Source organism: Spermophilus citellus (assembly GCF_964194105.1).
Source record: "Spermophilus citellus genome assembly, chromosome: 18".
In the NCBI taxonomy this organism is placed as follows: Eukaryota; Metazoa; Chordata; class Mammalia; order Rodentia; family Sciuridae; genus Spermophilus; species Spermophilus citellus.
The window spans coordinates 11,005,144-11,027,073 of NC_138200.1; the positions used below are offsets into that span (position 1 = coordinate 11,005,144).

The window sequence follows — 21,930 nt, forward strand, 5'->3', positions numbered from 1 at the left end:
AGGCCCAGGACTGTTTGCTTTGGACTTAGAGATGGCTGGCAGAGGCGGGGTGGCTTCTGAGGGTAACTAGGGGTCATCTGTACCCAGCAGCACCCTGCCAATCCTGGGGGGGGGGGGCGGGTTTCAGTTCCTGTCCGGAGGAGTCAGTAGTTTGTGAGCTCCAGCTTGGCCAACTCCGACGACGCCTCCTGCTGAGCGCAGGGCAGCCAGCCCTCAGCTGGGGAGGAGGACAGGGGTCACTTGGGCACAGAACTTCAGACAACTGGCTAGGAGACGGGGAGATCCCTCATCAAAAGAAAAAACCCAACAATCCCTCAGATACAGGCGACCCGTCCCACTCCCTGGCTGTTCTCCTCCCCTCAGGTGGCTCTTCCTTTCTTAACAGTCCTGACGCCCTCCCAGCAGCCTGGACCCTTTAATGAAAGCTGTGAAGGTCCTGAGAAGTCCTACCACCCTCTTCCTGTGTCATCTGGGAAGATCCTGGATCCCGGGACCCTGCCCCCAGCCCCAGTCATCCCTGTTGCTTCAATCTGCAGGAACAAAGTCCTCTATGGCCACTGGCCAGGCCCCATTGGGCCACTGACCTGGAGACCCCGCCCTCTTGCAAAGGAAGGCTGTGCTGTCCCTGTGGGGCACAGGCCAAGGGGCGCTGTGGTGCTGGCCAGGCTCTTCCCTAGCAGAGCGCCAGGCTGTCCAGTGCCCCGGCCCCCCCCCGCGCCCCCTGCTGGCCACCGCGGGAAGAACCACAGAAAATGGAGGCCCCTCACCTCAACTGCTTTTTCCCCCATGTATATTGTTTTTTTTTTTTTTTCCATTTTTTCTGTAAAATGTCCCGGTTCTTCCATAACTTATAAACATGATTTATACCGAGGGGTAGAAGGGAAAGTGGGCAGGGCGGGCTGACGGGGCGGGGAGCTCCTCTTGCTGCCCCTTGGGCGGGCTCGGCGGGGCCCTCTGTGAAGGATGGGGACGCCATGACACTCCTCCCTGAGGTTGTCTGGCCACTTCTGCCCTGGTGCTCAGAATCCAGCGCGCGGATTCCGGAATCCCCCCGGGACCCTAGCTCACTGGGCTCACCGGGCCCCCGGCGCTCAGAGTCCCGAAGCGCCCCCTCGGATCCAGGACCCCCTCCTCAGCTGCTGGGGTGGCGGGTCCCCTCCTTTCCGCTGCCCCCCGACCCTGGAGGAGGGAGGGAGAGGAGGGGGAGGGGCTCAGGTCTCCCTCCGAGGGAGATGGAGGAGGAAGGGTGTGGAGGCAGAGTGGACTCAGCCGATGGTGAGGCCGAAGCCGCACTGGAACTTGTTCTTGCGGTGGTTCAGGAAGGCCCCGAGGGCCAGCGTCAGAGGCAGGGGTGGCAGCTTCTTCTCCAGGGTGGCACCCACGATCCAGTTACTGTCCACGGAGCCTGTGGGTCAACAGCTGTGCTAAGAAACGTGCTAGGTCCCACTCCAGGCCTCCTCAGGTGGCTGACCACTGCAACCTGCACCTGGAAGCCACTCCGTGCAGCCCAGCCCCTTCACTCCTGGGAGCCGACAGCTTGCTCCTGGCTCTGGGAAGCCCTTGCCAGGACCCTGGGACCCCACCCCAGTGGGTCCACTCTGGGTCATCCTCCTCCAGGGACCGGGCAACGCTCCCCATTGTGGGCCTGCAGACAGGGCCGAGCAGGGGCCGCCTCTGCCCAAAGACCGAGATGTTTTCTAAGGATCCATCGTGTAGGACCTTGCAGATGGGCCACTGCATGGAGCTGTCACCGCACCTTGTGAAGGGTCAGAAGGAAGGTGCCAGAAGCAAACCTGGCACTCCAGAAGGTCCCCTCACACAGGCTGGCCATGTAGCAGAGGGTCACCAGGAGGGCAGGCTGCAGCAGTGGACAAGTTCCCGGCCCCCCAGGTGGCTGCTGCCTACCTTAAACCTAGGACCACTGTGGCTCAGGCATGGTCATCAGGACTGGAGACAGTCATCCTGGTGACCAGGCCACTTCCCAGAGCCTCAATTCCTACTAATGTGGGATGAATGGGGGGCACAAGATTTCCAGGATGCCTTCTCCTTATGGGGGGGTGGGGGTGGGGAAGGACAGCAAGCCACGGCAGAGAGGGCGACGAGAACTGGGGGGCTGGGCAGAGAGCGCAATGCTCTGGGTTCGGCCCAGACATGGCCATCAGATGTTCCAGGGGTGGGGCCCCAGCACCTACTTCTTAAAAGGCCTCCCTGGGTGCTTTGGAGGCCCACAAAAGCCCCAGCACACAGCCGTCCCTCATCTCCTTTGGCCTCCACACCCATCACGAGCTGAGTCACCTCTTATCTGTTTTCCACGGAGGGAAACAGGCTTTACCTTTGAAGAGGAGGTTGGCCTTCGGCAGGTCCAGCTGGTACCCAAAGGAGACACTGGTGTCCTGCATCCTCGTGCTGGCCTCGAACTCCACGCCTACCTGCAGCTGGAGGAGCGGATAGCGCAAGAGTGAGCTGCCACCTCTGGGTTCCAGGCGCACAGCCCGAGACCCCGGCCTATGAGCACGCCCTCCACACGGCCGCCAGCTCACCTGGTCACTGGCTTTGTGGTAGTACGTCGCGTGCATGCCTGCTTGGCCCAGTGTCACTGTGGCCAACCAGTTGTTAACTGTAAGAGAGGACAGTGGGGGTGGTCACCAAGGAGACGTGCCATCTGGGAGGCCAGGTCCCGGCCCTGCCCTCAGCCCAGGCTCACGTGTGTATTTCCCAGCCAGCGACATGACGGTGCCTTCCTCTCCGGGCCGCCGGTGGTAGACCAGCTCTCCACCCAGGGCCAGGCATGGCGTGATGCTCTGGAGGTAGTGGGCCACGAGGATTCCTGAGGGCAGGCGACAGTCAGCTCCAGCCCAGCCAGGGGGTGGGGACCAGGCTCAGCCTACAGGAAGCTGGGCAGGTCCCTGGTCCCTCCCTGCGGGCCTTGGTCCTGCCCTCACAATAGCTCCTGTCTTGCTAACCTGCCGGGGGTCAGCCTCCCAGGCCTGTGATGGCGCCGTGGCCTGCAGGACTCCACCTGGCCCAGTGCAGCCCACACTCACCCCAGCACAGATGGATGGGGGGGGCAGACGCTGAGGGAGGCGGGTCTCTCCCCCAGGCTCACAAAATGTGCCAGGGCGGAGCCAGGCCGCCATGCCCCTGCCCCGGCTCCAGCGAGAGGCAGGAGGGGAGTGGGCAGGAGGGCACAGCGGAGGACGGGAGGTGGCTGCCCAGCACTGCCAGCCCAGTGGCCTTGGCCACTGACATCACTTCTCTGTTAACATGACTCCTCCCTGGGGCTGTGACAAAGACCACCATCACTAGGACCCGTCACGCTGAGGTCCGCACCAGAGGCCTGAATGTACTGCGATGGCCAGCGTGACTCCTCGAGGCCGAGGACTGACAGTGATTTGCTTGGGTCTCTGGAGCCCAGCAGAGCACAGGCGACAAGAGCCATGTCACCTGACAGGGGAGGAAGGAGCTGCAGACACAGCACTGAAGACAGCACAGACGCTGGGACCAAAGGAGAGGGACAAGGCAAGACTGGGTGGACACAGACGTGGGCGCACAGGACGAGACCCCCAGAGAAGCAGCAGCCCCAAGGGACGGGGAAGGCAGGGTGCAGAGGGGACAGGTCGGGGCGGAGCACGGAGACCAGTGGCTTCCCAGGTGGGGAACCGAGAGACAGATTCTCAGGGGCAGGTGAATGACCATCTTGGTTGGGCCAGCCAGAGGGGCTGGCAGCCTGCAAGAGGGGCCTGCCAGAATGGACGGGGGCCTCAAGTTCCTGGCCAGGGCACTGCAGTGGGCTGGAGCTGGGCCCCCAGGTTCCCCTGACCATTGTGACCCTTCTTTCTGCAGTGAGCAGATGACACAATGAAGCGCCGAGCACGACCGAGACTGCACTGTCAAGCCCCCCCTCGGCCATCTGCACAGCAACTGAGGCCCCAGAGGAGCCATACAGCCACAGACACAGGGACTCACACAGCATCTCCTCTGGCCTTCCAGCTGTGGGAACTACTGGGACAAGGGCCAGCACATCCCCAGGTGTCTCTAACCACCCTCCTCATCTCCAGCCGCCTCTCTCACCTCCCCCGTCCCTCTCTCCAAACACAAACCTGATTCTGTTCTCCCAGTGCCCATAATCTGCGACGGCTCCCCAGAACCTTGAAAAGATCCTGGCTTCTCACTGCACAGCTGAGACCCTCTGCGGCTTGGTCCCAACTTCAAAAAAGCCTCATCCCCTTCTCTTAACACCTCAGCCTGAGCTGTTACCCTACAGAGCTGCATGAACACACAAGGGCTCTCCCCCTTCACCCTCGGCCTATGCCACTGCCCCTTCAGCTGGTGAACCATTCCCACTGCCAGCCGGACACCTGCATCTGCTAAGTTTTTCTGAGGCTTGGTGGCCTCTCTGGGGTCTGCCCCCACTGAACTCCCCCGCCCTGGTCTCCCGCCTCCGTCCCTCCTGGGCAGTGGACAGGAATGCAGAAGGTCCCTGACCGTGAGGGTTTCCAGCTGTTTTTGAAATGTCCATCCCATCCCAAAGAAGAGCCCAGGCGTTTTGAGTTTCTAGCACTTAACAGGATGCCTGCAGGCAGTGGGCCGGAGTGGAGGAGGCTTGCCTACAGAGCCAGGCCCTGGGTCCCATCCCCAGCACCACAAAAATAAAACGGAGCTTAGGGCTGGGGCTGAGTGGTAGAGCGCTCGCCTAGTGTGCATGAGGCACTGGGTTTGATCACATAAAAGGAGCCCAGCATCCCCTTGATGATCAACAAAACTGTGCTCCATGAGAGCAGCAGGGGAGGTGGCCCAGAGCCACCTCTCCTCTGTGTGGGGAGAGGCCTCAGGCAGGCTGGGAAAGGGGCCCTGTCTGCCCAGCTGCTGCCCAAACCTGCTGGGCAGGAGTGGTGGGACAGCAGGCTGGGACGCCACACCTGGCCTTGGCCCAGCTGGGCTAGGGCCCCAGCAGCGCTGCTGCTTGGGGAAGTCACCGGGGGCAGGACTGAACAAGTGGTGGCCGCCCACGGCAGAGGTGGAGGGCACCTGCAGAAAGGGGGCTCCTGGCTCTGCCAGACTCCCTCTGCCACATCACAGTGACCGCTCATGAGCGCTTCCCTCTCCTTTCCCTGATTCTTGCCCCTGGGGCCACACACTGCCATTTTAGAGAAACTGTCCTTGTCACTGCTGGTAAGACGGAGCCCCTTGTTGGAAGTCATTATAGCAATCTGAACTTTTCCTGGATAGGATTTCCCAACCAAGAGCACATTTATTATGTGAATTTTTTTTTGTGTGGTGTTGGTGATTGAATCCAGGTCCTCAGATGTGCTAAGCAAGCCGACAAGGTCCATGTCTGTAAACATAGGGACCTGTGAGGCTGAGGCAGGAGAACCTCAAGTTCAAAGCCAGTTGCAGCAACTCAGGCCCTAGGCAATTTATTGAAACTTGGTCTCAAGATTAAAAAAAAAAAAAAAAAAAAAAGGGCTGGGGGCATGGCTCAGTGGTTAAGTAAGTACCCCTGGGTACACACACACAAAGGGCAAGTGCTCAGGGTGTAGCAGAAGCTCCAGGGACCCCAGCCCCGTGGCCCCAGGCAACTGACTTCACCCTCGGCCCGAGGAAGTAGCCATATGGCTTAGGGCCAAGGAGAGCTCTCCAATCAATATGTCACTAAATGGTGGCTGTGCCATCATGGCCATGTAACAGACAAGAAGACTGAGGCTCAGGGCAGGTGGAGCCCGAGTCTAAGTCTGAGTCACTGTGTTCGGCAAGTGACTCAGTGGTGCCCTGGGCAGAGGGCTGTCTTGGTGTCTGAGGAGATGAACAGACGTGTGTAAGGACCGTGGTGGCGGTGTGCTCAGGAGGCCGCTGGGGAGCACAGACAACCTGCTGGCAAGGCGGCATGGGGCATGGGGTCCACAAAGCAGAGCAGGGAACTGAGTCTGACATGCCCTGTGTCCTCTCTGGGTTTCGGTAAGGTGGGGACAGGGGCAGCTGCCCTTCGAGACGGCTGAGGGACCCACCAAGCCCCTTCCCTGGCCCCTGCACCAGAGGCCGGGGTGCTGAGCGAGTGTGGGGGGCCAGGCCTGACCTAGAAGAGGTACAAAGCAGGACCCGGGCCTGGGGGGGCACCACCACAACAAGCCAAAGCCACAGCAGGACCTGCCTCGCCCGGCCCTGCTCCTTGGCATTTTCTGAGCTTCAGCTGTTTTCAGCAGGGTTCCAGGCTCTGCACACACAGGGACATAGGGACAAGCACACAGGGATGATGGGGGCCAGCCCTAGCCCTCGCCGTCCCCTCTGGAAGGCCAGCAGCAGGGAGGAAGACAACCACAAGTGCCACAAGGTCCAGGGACAGGGCAAGGTGATACAGTGCAAAGATGGACACCAGTCAGTCAAGAAAGGCTTCCTGAGAGGGTGACGCGTGCACTGATGGCAGCCACACTGAGGCAGGAGGGAGGCAGCAGAAATAGTGCGTGCAAATGTCCTGGGGTGGAAAGAACTACTGGAGAAGCCTGTGTGACTCAGCTGGAGTGAGGGTGAGAGAAGCAGTGAAGACGGGTCAGCAGGGGACAGGAAGTGATTCCTCCTGGCCTTTGAGGCCCCTCCTGTCACCTGCTGTCTTCCCCACCTTCCCTGTCTCCTGATTTTATGACATGGCCCTTTCCTCTGCCAAGTCCTGGTCTGGGTGCTGCCTGGCCTCGAATATTCTCACTCTTGCCTCTGGCTGGGGGTGGTTTCTCCTTCCTCTGGAAGTGTGAAGGTGACAACTTCTCTGAGAAACCTCCCTGGCCTCTCACAGGAAGAAGTAACAACTGTCCCTGGGCACCCCAGGGATCCCAAACCGGCCCTGGTTCCCCAACACTGCGTACTCACTGGCTCAGGACTCACCCCAAGAGCCCACGCTCCACGAGCACGTAGCCCAGGAACTGCTGGCTCCATCCTTCCCGCTGTTCAAGACCGAGACTGCAGAGCTGACCGATTCCCGTCCCCTGGCGCCCAGTATCAGGCGAATCCCCTTCCAGCCAAGCCAGAACCAATCCCCTCCATCCCGATCCCTTATACTGTTCCCCAAGCATCAGCATGAGGGGTTCTGTGACAAGCTACATCAGACCTTATCTCTCACCCACTTAAAACCCTCCTATCACCCCAGACTCACTCAGAAGGTCAAAATCCCGTGACCTTGGAGTTTGTTTCAAGGGTCCTGCCTCAGGGCCTTTGCACTTCTGGTTCCTTAGGCCGAACCACCCTCCCTGCCACCTGCCTGGTTCCTTCCCTCACACGGTTCTTATGTCACCTATGGAAAGAGGCCTATCTGTCACCTTCGCCTGCCCCTCCTTCCCTGTGTCTGCCCTGTTGGAATGGAAGGTCCAGGAGGCCGGACAGTTTTCTTTAATCCCCACCTTAAACCCAGAACCCACACCCCACTCTCTAGGTACCCACGAGACAAGACACACACAAGTCACTTAAAAAAGGGAACCGAGAGGGAGAGGCTAGAAATACAGACAGAGCCACAGCCTCTGTCTCTACCCCACCCAGACAGGAATCCTCAGCCCCCACCTCCCTTCACAACTGCACGTGGCCTCTGTCATCTAGTGACCTTTTCTGTACCCCAGAACCAACACGGAGCGCGCCCCCCCCCCCAGTTAAAGCGTCAAAAGCAACTCACGTGACTTGGGTACCTACCTATAGCTAGTGTCGCTCTAAGATTCCTGTCAACGGGACACCAACTATGAAACCACCAGCTGGTTCAGAGGCAGCCCAGGTCCACCCAGGAGGAAACCAAGGCCCACGTCCCAGTCCAGAGTGGCGGCCAAGCGTTCCACCACCGAGCCACCCCAGCCTGGCCGGTTTCAGAGCCAGTCCCTCCCATCACTTCTCACAGGGTGGAAAAGCAGGTCCAGAGAAGCAAACAGATTTGCTGAGGCTGGGCCGGGGTTTGCGACCACCCTCCAAGGCCTCTGCCTCTTACCTGAACCCACGAGAACGTCTGGGTTTCCTAGGGTGACGGCTGCCGTGAAGTCGGAACCCCGGTACTCCCCATCCACCTGCCAGTTCACAAACTTCGACTGCTGGGTCTGTGGGGAGGGGAGTGTGAGGGCAGCAGCTGTGCCAGGAGCACCTGGCTGGCCCAGGAGTAGACGGTGCCCGCCCCCACTCACCTGGATGGCCATCTTGGACCTGAGGCCAGGGCCCAGCTGGTGAATGACCTGAGCGTTGAGGCTGCCACTGTTATCCATGTCACCCACCAGCACTGGGAACGCCTGTGGGGGGGAGAGGGCATGTTAGAGGTTGGAAGGCAGCACTTTAGTATGTCATCAGGAGGCCCAAGCCCTGAATCTGGAGTCAGAGGCTCAGCACGAGGCTCCCTCCTCCATAAAGCGCTCCCTCAGCACCTGGGCCAGGTTAGGGCCTCTCTCTGGGTCCCCACAGCCTTTGAATTCCCCCATTTTGTGCCCACCCTGGGTCATTACTCTCAGGGAAGAGATCTGTCCCACTCTACTAGACTATGAGTCTCACGAGTGTCTCAGTCACTACTGTATCCCAGCACAAAGCTAGGCATACCACAGAATTACAACAAAGTTTTGCTGAATAAATGAATTTATTGAAGGCAAATAGGTAATAGAAACAGGGACCTAAATGAGTACTGTCTCCCTCAGTCCAGGCCTACAGTCACCCCCACCCCAATATCCTGCCTCCCCATGGCAGCCCGAGGGAATATCTGAAGCACAAATGTGATGATCATCTTTCCCCTGTTCAAATGTTCCACGGCTCTCTAGCGCCCCCTAGAGAAAGTCCAAGCACCTGGCATTTAAAATCCCACAACCTGATACCCAGCCCTGCCCAAGGGTCATCACTGTCTGGTGTTGGGATCGCCCTGGTCCCCCCACCAGCATTTCTCAGCACAAGACCAGAGAGAGAGAGAGAGAGCGAGCAGGGGCTCAGGGAAGTTGCTGGAGAAGGGACTACCCATGTTCCAACGCCTCTTGGAGAGTTCCAGTCCCCATTCCCAACACTGAGGTCTGAGACGGGCGTTTGGCCATATATCTGTTCAAGCCGATGTCAAAAGGAACCTCACCTCTGTGGGACTCAGCTGCTTTGTCCCCACATACGTGACCCCGAAGTGGTAGTTGGACTCCCCGATTGTGCTGAGGGCTACTGTGTGGTTCACCTGGGAGAAAAGGGAAAGTTGTGGGGTACTTGCCGGTCTGGCTTCCCCAATGGAGGGGGCAAAGACAGGATTTCTGGGCAGGGGATGAAAACTGGGGTGGGGGTAGCTTAGTGGTAGAGTGCATGCTTAGCCAAGGTGAGGCCCTGGGTTACACCTGACCACCAATAAAGGACAGACTAGGAGGTATGACCTAACTAGATTAGAGACTCAAAAAGGGTGGGCTGCAGGTGGCTGACACCTGGCACATCACTCCTGCCTGCATGCTATGAAGCCAGGGGCATCTCTTGATTCTTTGTCCCAAAACCTTACCAGTGGCCCCACTGAGTATTCAGCCTGGCATAGTGTCTCTGAGTTCTTTCAAGTTCGAAGGAGCCCAGCCCTTTAGGGACAGTAAGGGAATTTGCTTGTGTAGATGCAGGGGATGGCTGTGATGACCTCTGGTGGGTAAAGGTACCTGGAGGGCTCACCTGGAAATGGTTACTCAACCCTTTGTTGACTGTAAGCTTGACACCCTCCATCTGAATGGGAAACAGCTCTGGAGGAGAGAAATGCTGTCACACTCCACTCAACAAATGACACACCAACAGTCAACTCTCCTTCACCACCCAGCTCTCTCCAGAGACCCACATCAGAAGATCTCCAAAGTATCACAACCAGTTAGGGAGGCAGTAATGTCTAGTGGACAGGGCCAGGAACTTTGCCAGTGTCCAACATCCAATGCCACCATCTGCGTGACTTTAACCAAGTTTACTTTATGTCAAACTCATCATATGTATGATGGGAGAACGCACTAAATGGAACTGTTCCAAAGACTTAATGAATCACCATAAGCTAAATAGCACAACAGAACTCAATAGGTCTCCATCACTATTACTACCATAATTACTCCAAGCCAGGACCCCAAAAGCCTTGGGCCCCACCCCTCACGGGAACCTTGCTGACACTGTGACCTTGGGCCTCAGTTCCCTTCCCGATCACACTAGAAGTCTGCTGTGACTGATCCTGGAGCTCCAGGGCTGTCTACGGCTTCTCTCCGCCCTACAGCAGTCCACCCCGCGGTTCCACCATCTGGTTCACGGTTCTATGCCCAAGTCCAACTTTCCATCATTTGCTCCCAACGTCAACACCTAACGCTCTGTTGAGTGACTCCAATGGTGCGCGCCAATTCCCAAGGTCCCCAGTGTCCTCTCCGAGCCGGCCCCGCACCCCTCCGCGAGCTCAGGGCATCAGGATTACCGGCCGAGGCCCCTCGACCCTCACCCTTGCACTTCCGGTGGCACTCCTCGAACGTGCCGGGGTTGGGCAGGCAGTCGCAGGCCCCGTTGTCAGCGACCCCTGCGGCGCTGACGGTGGCAGCCCCCGCGGTTCGGTCCGAACCTCGACCCGCGCTGGTCCCAGCACCAAGGCCTCCTCCGAGCGGCGGCAGCGTGAAGCCCGGCGGCGAGGGCGGAGGTGGCGGCAGCCCCACGAGGGCCGGCGCAGGTGGAGGCGGCGGCCCTGCGGGCGGCGAGCTAGCGGCCAACACGTTCCCCATGGTGGCCTGCGAGGGGAGAGGTCAAAGGGCAGAGGTCAGGGCCCGCGCGCCCGGGACTCAGCCCCTGTGAACCCCTGCCCTGCTCCAGACCCAAGTTCTCACTGGCGGTGGCGCCTGCTCCCGGCCTGGGCTCCGCTCCCACCCCGTGCGCCACGCGCAACCGAACTCACTGCAGCCGCCGCCGCCACCGTCACTCCGCCCCGTTTGACCCATTGGTTCAGTGAGCACTAGGTTCCACCCACCGTCTTCGGCGCCCGGCCTTGCAATTGGAGTCGTGGCTGGAAGTCCCACCCACCTCTCCCGAATGTCCTTTTCGATTGGTTTCCACACGCAAGCGGCCCAGCAGAGCTTCTGGTCCTTCCTATTGGCTTGCGGCACCCACGCCTATTGGCTCCTGATGCCGCGGGTTCCGGGGCTAGCCCACCAATTGGTCTGTACTGCGCACTTTGCAACGCCCATTTGACGCTTCGTCCCGCCTCTCTCTTGAAGTACCACCCTCTTTCGACTCCGCCCCGCTGCAAGCGCTATGGTAATTGGTCGGCTTTGGCCCTTGGAGCATCCTGATTGTGTCTGTGGTGAACAGAGGGCTGATCTTGATGACGTCTCACTTTTGTTCTCTCATTGGCTAACATACCAGGGTCGAAGGACACAGGTAAAGGTGGGTTGCGCGGCAGGGGCTGCTAGGCAGCAAGGTCAGGCCTCGCGTCCCACCAGGCACCGCGGCAAAGGGGCACTCTCTCTACTCCAGAGTCGCTCACCGAAAACCGGAAGTGCAGGTCTTTCCCACAGTGCCCCGGGAGAATGCTAACCTGTTCTGTGGACCCTGCCCTGCTCGTTACCCACAATGCCATTACTCCTTAACGTTACTTTTGCCCTGGACCCACCCCTTTCGTTACCCATCATGCCGTCGGCTCCCTGCGTCACTGCGGCTTCTATCTGGCCCATTCATTCCCGTCCCATTACCCATCGTGCCTTCGCCCCATTAATTTCAGCTTCGTTGCCTGAACTTTCTTCAACCCGCTTTTGCCTGTTCCCGTTCACAGTTCTCCTGGCCCGTCCCTAGTTAACCATCGTGTTCGGCTCCGCCCGCTCCTGTCCACCGTCCGTCATGCCCACCGCCCGTCTCTCCGTTATTCTTTATTCTGCCTCTTGCTCATTCAGACGGATTATCCGTTAACCCTCGGGCTCCTGTTAGATTTGTAATTTTGCCCCGAGTCTGTTTACTTGCCGCTTTGCCATTAAAACTAAACCCCTTACCTAATTACTCATGTTTAAACCTTTGCTGCGTTTATTTCTACCCATCACCATTGGTCTGCTGCTGCCCTGATTCTTTTCATTACCACTTTGCATGCCCAGGACTTCTGCCCTCTCCTTCCATTATCCATCATCTCTTTAGTCCCATCCCCGCCCCCTTCACTGCCCACAGAAAACGCAAGACCTGTTCAAAGTATAAATTCATAATTTGTAGGAAATTTTAGTTTACAAAACAATACAATAGTTTCTACCCCCAACCCAGGTGACCCACTTTCCAACCCGGCAGGGGTAAAGGGATTCAGCAGTCTTCCAGGTAACAGTAAATGCTCCTCCCCACGTTAGGCTGTCAAGGCACACTGCACGAGGCTCACCCCATCTGGCAATGGGCTGGGGCATCATGCTCTGTAGACAGGAATGGGGTGGTGGGCTCAGGGGAGGATTTGGGCCCTGAGACTCCTGCCTGCAGGAGGAGGGGGATGGGAGAGCTCTGCCTTGGCCTGGGGAATTCCCTCCCTCCCACCTCTGGGGAATAGGTAAGAGAGGACAAGTGGTGCTCTGCTGCCTGGAGGGCTCAGGTCTATGCAGCAGGGAACCGGTAATACCCACCATCGCAGACCTATTGGGACTTCACTGCCTGAGACCAATCTGAGGTGTGGAGTCTTTGTGGGGGGAGTGGTATGGTCTAAGATCACAGCCTCAGAAGAGTCCTTGGGGTCAGAGTTTGTGCAGAAATATATCCTCCCTACCCTCTGCCTCAGGAGATGAAGTCATCAAGTTTCCTTGGTCATGGCAGGTTTCTCTGGGACAGAGATCATAGTGAAGCCACTAAGGTGGAAGTGGTTGGTGGGATGCACATGTGTTAACTGACGTGGCTTGGCCAGCGGTCAGGGGCACTAGATCCCTGGCAGAAGGCTAAGGGATCAGGTGCAGTGAGAGGTCAGAGCCTTGGTGACTCACACATACATGGCTCTGGACACAACAAAGCCTTTGCCCTGGTAGGAATCAGTGGGGCTGGGGTAGGACAGGGCATCGTAGATGGGGTTGATCTTGTCCAGATAGTCCTCCTCCTCCTCTTCCTCCTCTTCCTCCTCGTCTAGATCCAGGGAAACTTCCTCCACAGTAGGTGGTCCTGGAGGCACCAGCACAGGGGACCCCAAGCTTGTGGCCCCCAACAGCAGTGGTCCCGACCGCTCTTCCAGGGTGGGCAGCTCGTGGTATCGAGGCATTTCCTGGAGGTGGGGAAGGAGTTGGAATTCAAGGTCATCTCCTGGGCATGAGAGTCCCAATCCACCCCTTGACCCACAGATCCTGACCCCCTCTCCCCTATGCCAATCAGACCTGACTCGGTTCCTGCTGAGCTGGTTCTCTGAGCTGATGCTGTACTGGGACAATCATAAGCCCATCTCCAACCCAAAACCCAGAACAGGGACCTCAGGGGCCTTTGCCACTTGATTCCTGTCTTTACCCATGAATCTTCACCTCAGTCTTGCCTTTAACTATTTAACCTTGAGCCTTAAACAGCTCCTTGAACCTCAGCTTGTCTCAGCTGAAATCTGACCCCTGACCTCCAGGAGACCAGTGAGGGGGAGCAACTCTACTGCCTTGACCCAGCTCCAGGCAGTACCTGGAAAACGGAGATGCCGAGCCAGTCTGCATTGCTCGGACGACTTTACCCTCATGTGGTTGGCCTTTTACTCCTGACCTCCTTCACTGAATCTTGAACACATCTCAGAGTAGTCAATCCAGCCAGAGACACAGCCTGATTTGGGTTGTCACCCTTAAGGGCCAGGGCCTGACCCTCAACCCTTGCTACCAAGACCCTAAACCCATCTGTCTTCTCCTGAGCTCCTACCTGCTCAGCGCACGAGATGCCAGCGTCAAAGTAGGGAGTCTTGAGTGGGCTGTGCTCCGAGGCCCCCAGAGTGAAGAGCTGGGAGGGCTGTGGCAGGAGGGAGAGGGCAGGTCTGGGGCCACGGGCTTCTCCCGCAAGCCCACCCCGTGGGGAAAGGAAGGTAAGGAGTGGGGACAGCTTGGATTCCAGGGGAAGTGCTCACCATCTCTGGCTCCTCCAGCTTTGCCTTTGGGGTGGGTGGCTTGTAGGAGGGAAGTCCTTCCAGGCTGCGGGGTGGGAGGTGGGTCAGGTGGAAGCTGAGACTTCAGAAAGCCCCTGCCCTGGAGGGTGGCTGTGCTTGGCTTCCTCTGCCTGGACCTCCCTTTCTGTGGCCCCTCCCTGTTGCCAGGTGAACCCCTCCTCATCCAAGGAAGTCCTCCTCTTTCAGGAAGAATCCCTGCTTCTCCTGATGGATCAGGAACGTGGGTCACATCTAGCTGTACAGCCCCTCAGGGAAATGCCTGAATTTGTACTTGAAAATATTATTTGTGATGTGTTCAATTTCCACACCCTATTGTGAGCTCTGGGAGAAAAGGACAAGACCTGGGTCATCGTCAGTGTCCCTAGATCCCCAGGATTCAGGGAAGGTTTATTTAAAAGAAAAGAATGAATCCTCAGAACTGAAAAAGTAAAGATCAAGAGAAGGAATAAAGGAATGAGATGCTCCCTCATCCTCAACCAAGTCCCTCATCCTCCCTCACAGATCAGAGCAACCTGTTTACGGATAATGATGGGCTCTTGCAGGCCCTGAACTGTCCTGTGCCTCTCTGGCCATGCGTCTGTCACAGGTCTGTCTCCTCCCCATTGTGAGCCCCAGGAGGCCAGGCCTAGGGCACCCTGGGCTCACACTGGTGGGGCACCCAGAAGACCAACAGCAGCTGTTGGTTTGAACGGACTGGAGGATGAAGACCATGCTCATGTCCTGCGTCCCTCCACTGCACCAGAATAACTTGGGGAGTTTGTTATGCATGTGGATTCTGAGTCCTTTCCCAGAAGTTCTGATTCAGTAGCTTTGGGGACAGGTCCAAGAATTTGCTTTTTATCTTTATTTTTTATTTTTTTGGTGCCAGGGATTGAACCCCAGGGGCCACTTAACCACTGTCACATCCCCAGCCCTTTTCTTTCATTTTGAAATAGGGTTTTGCTGGGTTGCTTTAATGCAGAGGCTGATCTTGAACTTGTGATCCTCCCGCTTCAGCCTCCTGAGTTGCTAGGATCACAGGTGTGGGTCACCACACCCAGGAGGAATGTGCATTCCACTGTCCCCACTGTACTGACAGTGTTATTTGAGAAACATTTGGCCACAAAAATTTTTGTGGGATGAATTTCAGCAGTGGAATTTCCACTCTCTGAAACTGGTTCCTCTTCCACAAAATAAGCATCATTAGCTCCTTCTGAAAACTTTTTCCATGATCTGTTCACTTGTGTGGACCCTTTAAAAAAAATGTGTCTCATCATTGTATCCCTACCTTCCAGTGCTAGTATTTCTGAATGCTCGTTGGATTCATGGTGCGAGACTGTGCTGGGGTCACACATATAAAATACATCTCACTGGCACAGAAGCGCTTTACAGAGCAAGGCCAGTTCCCCGCAGTGTCCAGTCTCCCTCTTTCTCACCCTAATAGAGGAATTAGCTGGGCATATGGCCACTCAGAATAAAGACTATGGCCTGGGTGGTGGCCCATGCCTATGATCTCTGCGACTTGGCAGGCTGAGGCAGGAGGATTTCAATTTTAAGTCTGCCTCAGTAATTTAGTGAGACCCTCAGCAACTTAGCAAGACCCTTTGTCAAAATAAAAAACTAAAATGGGGTGAGGATGTAGCTCCATGGTCGAGTGCCCTTGGGTTCAATACCTAGCACTGCAAAAAATAAAAAAATAAGAACTACATTTCCCAGCTTCCCTTGCAGCTGGGCAACCATGTGACTAAGTTCTGGCCAATGGGAAGTAATGGGTAACTTGCCCGCTGTTTCTCTACAGGGAAGCCAGTTGCCCTCTATTCTCCCTTCTCACTGGCCACAATGCCGGCTTTGAGGCCAGGACGGCAGTGTCTGGTGATCCTGTGCAAAGACCGTGGTGGATGAGGAGGGAGCCATCTTGGGACGCAAATGAAAACCATGCTGTAGGGAAAGTGGAGCAACAAGGTAGCAGGAACCTGGGCTCTGATGACTTCTCCGCAGTACTGTCACTTTCCTTCCCACCTCACGGAAGTCTGTGTCACCAAGTCATCATGGATGATTTCTCCCACCCACAGCCCCCACCCAGTGCCCTCCAATTCTGCCATCCTCTCCCCCTCCAGGACCTGTGCCACTCACTCATCCTCTTCCTCCGCCCCCTGCAGCCTCTGCTCCTTCTGCTGCTGCCGACAGATGAGGATGCCCGTAGCAGCGACAGCTGTAGCGATGATGGCAGCAATGATGCCACCAATGATGCCACCCGTGGCCCCTGCGCCTGCCGTGTTGGGCATTTCTGCAAGGAGAAGGACAGTGTGAGGGAGAAAGCCCCAGCTCCTCATCCCAAGCCCACCCTTGAGTCACCTCCCACCTGCCTTCCTCTTTTCCCATGGGAAGGGGACACTGTTCCATTCAGCTCATCCTTGCTGAGTGCAAGTAAGGAACGTTTGTCGTGAGCTGGGCTTGGGAGGAGGAGCGTTGAAACACACGCCTGGTCTCCATCCTCATGAAACTTAAGTTCTGGTTGGGCAGGGAAGCCAAAGCAAACAAACAATGTGACATCTTATATGCCAGGTTGGGATCAGTGACAGAGGATAAAAATTCAGAGTGAGGAAGGTGATAACAAATGATGGGAGTGCAGACAGGGATGTACTGTGAGGGGACATTTGAGCAAACACCTGAAGAAGGAGCAGGGTGAGCCATGAGAGTATCTGAGTGTGCTACAGTCAGAGGATCCACCAGTGCAAAGGTTAGTTTGTTGCACTGCTGTGGATTAGACCTAGGGCCTTGCTCATGCTAGGCAAGTGTTCTACTACTGAGCTATACCCCAGCCCTCCTCATGGCTCTTCTAAAGAATAGGAAGGAGACTGTGAGGCTGGGCAAAGTGGAGGGGGGAGAGATGAAGGAAGAAGATGGAGGATCAATTTAAAGGTAGAGAAGCCGGGGAGATCCTGGGACCAGGAGCAGAGACCCTCATTCATGGTAGGAATGGAATCTCCTCCAGACTAGCAGGAGGGCTTGAGAGTTCATGTCCCCAGGGCTCCCTTATTGCACAGTACTTCCTATTCTCACTTCCAATTCTCTCTTCTCACTGGCCACATCCACCTCTCCTAGTAGTTATTGAAGCAATGACCTGTTTGCCAATTTTCCCTGCAACCCTGAGCTGAGCCCCAAGGTCAGGTGCACAGCAGGTGTTTGCCAGATGTCTACAGCAGGCTTGGAATGGACACTCAGTGACATGCCAGATGAGAGAAAACGCGGCCCTCCTGTTCCCAGGGGGTGGGGTAGACTATCAACAGAGGAAGGCCCAAGGGTGGAAGAGTCCTACGGTGTCCTGGTGACACCAACCCCACCGTCCAGATGAGGAGAGGGAGCTTCCCAGGGGATGCTGTCTGCATCCAGCAGGGCATCCTCTAGAAGGCTTCAGAGCGCGGGGACAAGGAGTCACGGGGACAAGGAGTGATCTGCTCAATCCACACACACCGTCATCCTCAGGTTCGGCTCTTCTGTCTTCACCGACTGGGCGAAGGGCAGTGCAGGCCACACGTGTCCAGGTCCTGTGTGTCTCCAGCACGGCTGGGCCAGGCGCTGCAGAGCACGCAGAGTCCACTCAGGCTGAAAAAGTGCGGCATGTCCGTCCCCTGCTGGCCCTCAGCCCGGAGAGGGCATCCTGAGCATGTCCTTGCCGGATCTCATGACAGTCTTGGGAGGCAGATCCGGACTCCAGCTCCCTTTTCCGGGAGGCCAGAGGCTCCGGAGCTGAGTGCCATAAGCCTGCCCCTTCCTCTCTCAAACTGAGCCTGGCAGCTGAGGACCTTCTCCACCTTGGCAGTGGGAGGGACGCCACTTTGAATCACTGAGACTCCCCTGGGGCTGGGCCCTGAGCAAGTGGGGAGGAAGGTGGCTGGAAAGGGTCACTGGGAGGGCCAGGCTTTCCAAGGATCCCCAGCACCACAGCTGCCCTGTAGCCTCAAGGACCCCCAAAACAGAGGGCAAGTAGCCCTCCCTTAAGGTCCTCAGCAACCCAGAGGAGGTCCTGGCTGGGCTGCCTGCAGTTAGACCGCAGCCCTCTGCCCGCACATTCTCTCTGAACGCAGGACATTGGGACCCTGGCTCCTGCCAACCCCCCTGTCCCCCAAAGGCCCAGGAGTCCAGGTACTCAGCCTAGCTTTCCAGGTGAACTTGGGCCTTCAGCCAGTTTGGCCACCCCACTTCCATCCGGAGACCCAGAAGTCCCAACACTCAGCCTCTAGGCCCCAAAGCCTGTGACCCAATTCCGAGTCCCACTAGCCTCAGGGGTCCTGGGCGTCCATGTGATCTGAGCCCCACAGGCTGCCCCCTAGGGGGCCCAGTACAGTTTTTCCCAACCCCTGGGACTGGGTAGTCCCCGTCCCACCCACTCTTTCCCCAGGACCCAAAGAGGGGGTCTAATGTACTACAAGACACCCCTGAAGTTTTCCTCCAAGGCATTTATTAACTCCTGAGTGTCACGGGGCTAGAGGCAGGCTAGGGCCAAAAACAGTCTCTGAGGGGTCCTCTCTGGGTCCCCGTCACTGAGCTCCCGGGCCACCCCTTCCCATGCAGCCCTGGAGAAAGGAGAAGTCCAGTGCGTGATTCCACTTCCCTCCAATCCCAGAAAGCGGGAGGTAGCGCGTGGATCCAGGCCAGACAGACAGACAATCGGACAGTCCGGCCAGTCGGCGGCCCTGGCTGGCAGGGCCGGGGGAGGTTGTCTCCGTCTCTCGTCCCCGGGTCACACATAAACCGCCCTCCGCGAGATGAGGGAGCCGTCCAGGTGGGACTCCATGTCGTCCTTGAGCGCTGGGCACGGAGGCAGCATGAGGCCCTCCTCCGCCTTCGCCTCTTCATCCTCCTCCTCGTCCTCCTCGTCCTTGCCCTCTGGCCTCATGGGACCCGGGGAGGGTGGTTTCCAGAAGACGGGGACCCCATTCCCAAACATGGGAGTTTTCGGATCGTAGGATCCCCTGTCTCCGATGCCGCCGCCTCCTCCTGGGCTCTTCCTTCTCCTCACCCTCAGCAGGATGAAGGCCAAGGACCCCCCAGCCAGAAGCAGCAGCACCAGCAGTGTCCCCCCCACCGCCCCCCACACCAGGAGACCCGCGTCTCGGGAGGAGGCCTGGGGGGTGTCTGAGGAGAGAGAAGGAGGGGGGGAGGGGGGAGAGAGAGAGAGAGAGGGGGACACCAGGTCAAGAAAGCCATCTGGGGCGAGGGGAGGGTGTGGGGAGACCCAAGACGCGAGGGTTACGTGGGGGTTAGGGGGTGACTGACTGGAGGGGGGGACGAGGAATGTCTGCACCCCTGGCTCCGGCGGGTACCTGGCAGGCGGGGCTGCCACCTGGCGCTCTGGGGACACGACTCAGGCCCGCAGTGACCCTCAAAGACTGAAGCCGTTGGCCAGAGGCGTGGTGAAGCGCTCGCTGGCGCCCAGGCCCGGCTCTGATTCCGGGGTGCAAAAGAAAACTGCAACCACCAGCCGAGACCCAGAGTCCCTGGGGGACACAGCCACAGAGAGCTCCTCTACCTGGCACCCGGCAGCGGGAGGGCGGGGGACAGCAGACTCCCACACCCGGCCACCCCGCTCACCAGTGGGGACCCAGCTGCCTGTGTTGGCAGCCACCTCCAGCGCGAGCTGGGGCCTCACGAAACTCTGAGGTCAGGTCCCCGCTGATTCTGAGCGTGGGGCCAGGTGACTCCACAGCTCTTGGCCGTCCGAGGGGGGCAGGGCCCTAACAGTTCCTACGTGGGGGGGGGGGGCACCAGGTGGCAGTGGCCCTGACTCCCTGGGCTATGGGGCCCCAGCATGTCAAAGCCACCTCCTGGCTTCCTTGGGGCATCCTGCAGTGGCCGAGCAGGGCACTGGGGGAGGGACAGCTGAGGCAGAAATGGAGCCAGGGGGTGGGTGGGGGACGAGGAGGAAAGGAAAGGAGGGAGGAGGAAGGGGGCTCTGGCACCCACACCAAGGACAGAGACAGTTGCCAGCGGGTCCTCTCACGTACCCCTTCCCACCCCTGTGTGCCGGCCCGAGGGAGACGGGGGCTTTGTTTACACAGACAGACCCCCCTGTGCCCCTGCACACAGGAGGGCTGGGGTCCTGGCGCCCGAGGCTTCTGTCTGTTCTTGGTGGTTTCTTTTATTTATTTATTATTTTTGGTTTTGAGATAGGGTCCCGCTGTGTTGCCCAGCCTGGCCTGCCTCAGTCTCCCAAGTAGCTGGGACTCTAGGTGCCACCAATGTGCTCACCGCAGTGCCACGGAACTTGAGGCTTTCAATTTTTTGGGGGGATGTCTGTGTGTGTGGTGCTGGGAGGAACCCAGGGCCTGGTGCATGCCAGGCCAGCAGGCCACTGCTGAGCTCCACCCCAGCCCTAGGATGGTGTTTGCCAACAAGGGGTCATGACCCAGTAGGCTGGCAAATCAGGTTAGTGACCTGCATTCCGCATTAAAAAAAAAAAAAAAAAAGTAGGCCCAGGTGCCGTGGGGCACGTGTACATTTCTAGGAGACTGAGATGGGAGGATTGCAAATTCAAGGCCAGCTGGGGCAACTTTAATGAGTTTATAAAAAATAAAAAGGCCCAGGGAAGCTGCGCGCAGCTAGGGAGGCTGAGGCAGGAGGATCACGAGTTCCAAGTCAGCCTCACCAAAAGCGAGGCACTAAGCAACTCAGTGAGACCCTGTCTCTAAATGAAACACAAAATAGGGCTGGGGATGGGCTCAGTGGGCGAGTGCCCCTGAGCTCAATCCCTGGTACCCCCCTGCAAAAAAAAAAAAAAAGAAAAGAAAAACCGAGGTGTGGGGGGGTGTGGCGGTAGGGATGTGGCTCAGTGGTTGAGCACTCGCCCAGCACGCACATGACCCTGGGTTTCAGCCCTTCACTGAAACAACACAAAATCTGTACTGAACACTGGCCAGACCTTTCTTGCCATGATGCCCTCAATGACAGCGTAATCCTACCTACGAAGCTTAGACACGTCTTACAAGTTATCTCAGGACGATTTCAAGGGCACATGAGGCTGTGCATAGGCCCGGTGCGAACATCAGGCCACTTCATATACCACCTGGCCATCCTCAGGGCTCCAGGAACCAGTCCCCACAGATGCCACTGTACCTGCACCTATATGCTGAGCTGGGGTGTGAAGCACAACTCTACTGGGACCGACGGTCAGCAGCACCTGCCCACGGTCCTCGCTGCAGCTGGAGTGTTTGCTGTCTCTGGGGTGGAGCTCTGGCGCTCTGGAGCCCAGGGCCAAGTCTGCTCATGTGTCTGTTGGTCAAAGGTGCTGAGCCTCCCTAGAGACATCTGTCCCGTGGTGGCAGAATGTGAGGACCTGTGTTTGTGCTGGTGTGAACCGAGTCTGGCAGTGCATCTGACTTGAGTCCGTGTGTGTCTGGGAGACACCCCCACTTTTTTTATTTTTGCATTACTGGGGATTGAACCCAGAGGTACTGTACCACTGAGCTACATCCCCAGCCCTTTTTAGTTTTTAAATTTTGAGTCAGGGTCTCATTAAGTTGTTAAGGCTGCCTTCCAACTTGTAATCCTCCTGCCTCAGCCTCTTGAAGCCCTGGGATTACAGGTGTGCACCACACATTGGCTGTGGGACTCTTTTTTGAGCAACGTGACCAAGAGCCCCGAGTGTCTTCTTGGGTGGGTGGGTGAATGTGTGTTGGTGCACTCCTCATCTGCTACTGGATTTCTAAGGTGCTGAGTGTGTCCCAGTTTCTGCTGGCAGCCATCTCTGGGAGCATGTCCTTATGAGGAGGTTAACTAGCATGGGTCTGTGGCTGCCCTTGGGGGAATGAAGAAACGCCTAGCGTTCCTCCTGACGATGATCTGCGTGGGCAGGGTGTCCCTGTGTATGGCAGACTCTTCCTAAGTGAGCCTGTGCCTCCTGAGGGTGGGCAGGG

At 57.6% G+C, this 21,930-nt stretch overlaps 2 protein-coding genes across 5 annotated transcripts in view; both read right to left on the minus strand.

Moving 5' to 3' along the window:
- Positions 1-773: 773 nt before the first annotated feature.
- Positions 774-10,973, minus strand: TOMM40 (translocase of outer mitochondrial membrane 40; the record flags this gene model as incomplete). Of its 2 annotated transcripts, none has more annotated exons than XM_081275863.1 (10): positions 774-1,405; positions 2,333-2,435; positions 2,541-2,617; positions 2,705-2,827; positions 7,955-8,060; positions 8,145-8,246; positions 9,062-9,154; positions 9,622-9,689; positions 10,415-10,694; positions 10,859-10,973. In XM_081275863.1, 9 exons carry the CDS (start codon positions 10,686-10,688, stop codon positions 1,266-1,268), a joined length of 1,086 nt encoding a protein of 361 aa, XP_081131989.1. In that variant the 3' UTR covers positions 774-1,265. The 2 variants fall into 2 exon arrangements, with proteins under 2 accessions (XP_081131989.1, XP_081131988.1); XM_081275862.1 differs by having other exon boundaries at positions 10,791-10,901.
- Positions 10,974-12,138: 1,165 nt separating this feature from the next.
- NECTIN2 (nectin cell adhesion molecule 2) overlaps positions 12,139-21,930 on the minus strand; it is a 28,425-nt gene continuing 18,633 nt past the window's right edge. The window contains exons 6-9 of one of the 3 annotated variants that reach the window (XM_081273490.1): positions 16,148-16,301; positions 13,997-14,060; positions 13,795-13,881; positions 12,139-13,171 (exon numbers count right to left, since the gene is read on the minus strand). In XM_081273490.1, the coding sequence (XP_081129616.1) occupies positions 12,896-13,171; positions 13,795-13,881; positions 13,997-14,060; positions 16,148-16,301 (581 nt within the window). In that variant the 3' untranslated portion in view covers positions 12,139-12,895. Of the gene's footprint in view, positions 13,172-13,794; positions 13,882-13,996; positions 14,061-16,147; positions 16,302-18,445; positions 19,154-21,930 lie in introns of those variants that run through there. The other 2 variants (XM_081273491.1, XM_081273492.1) reach the window with 2 other exon arrangements.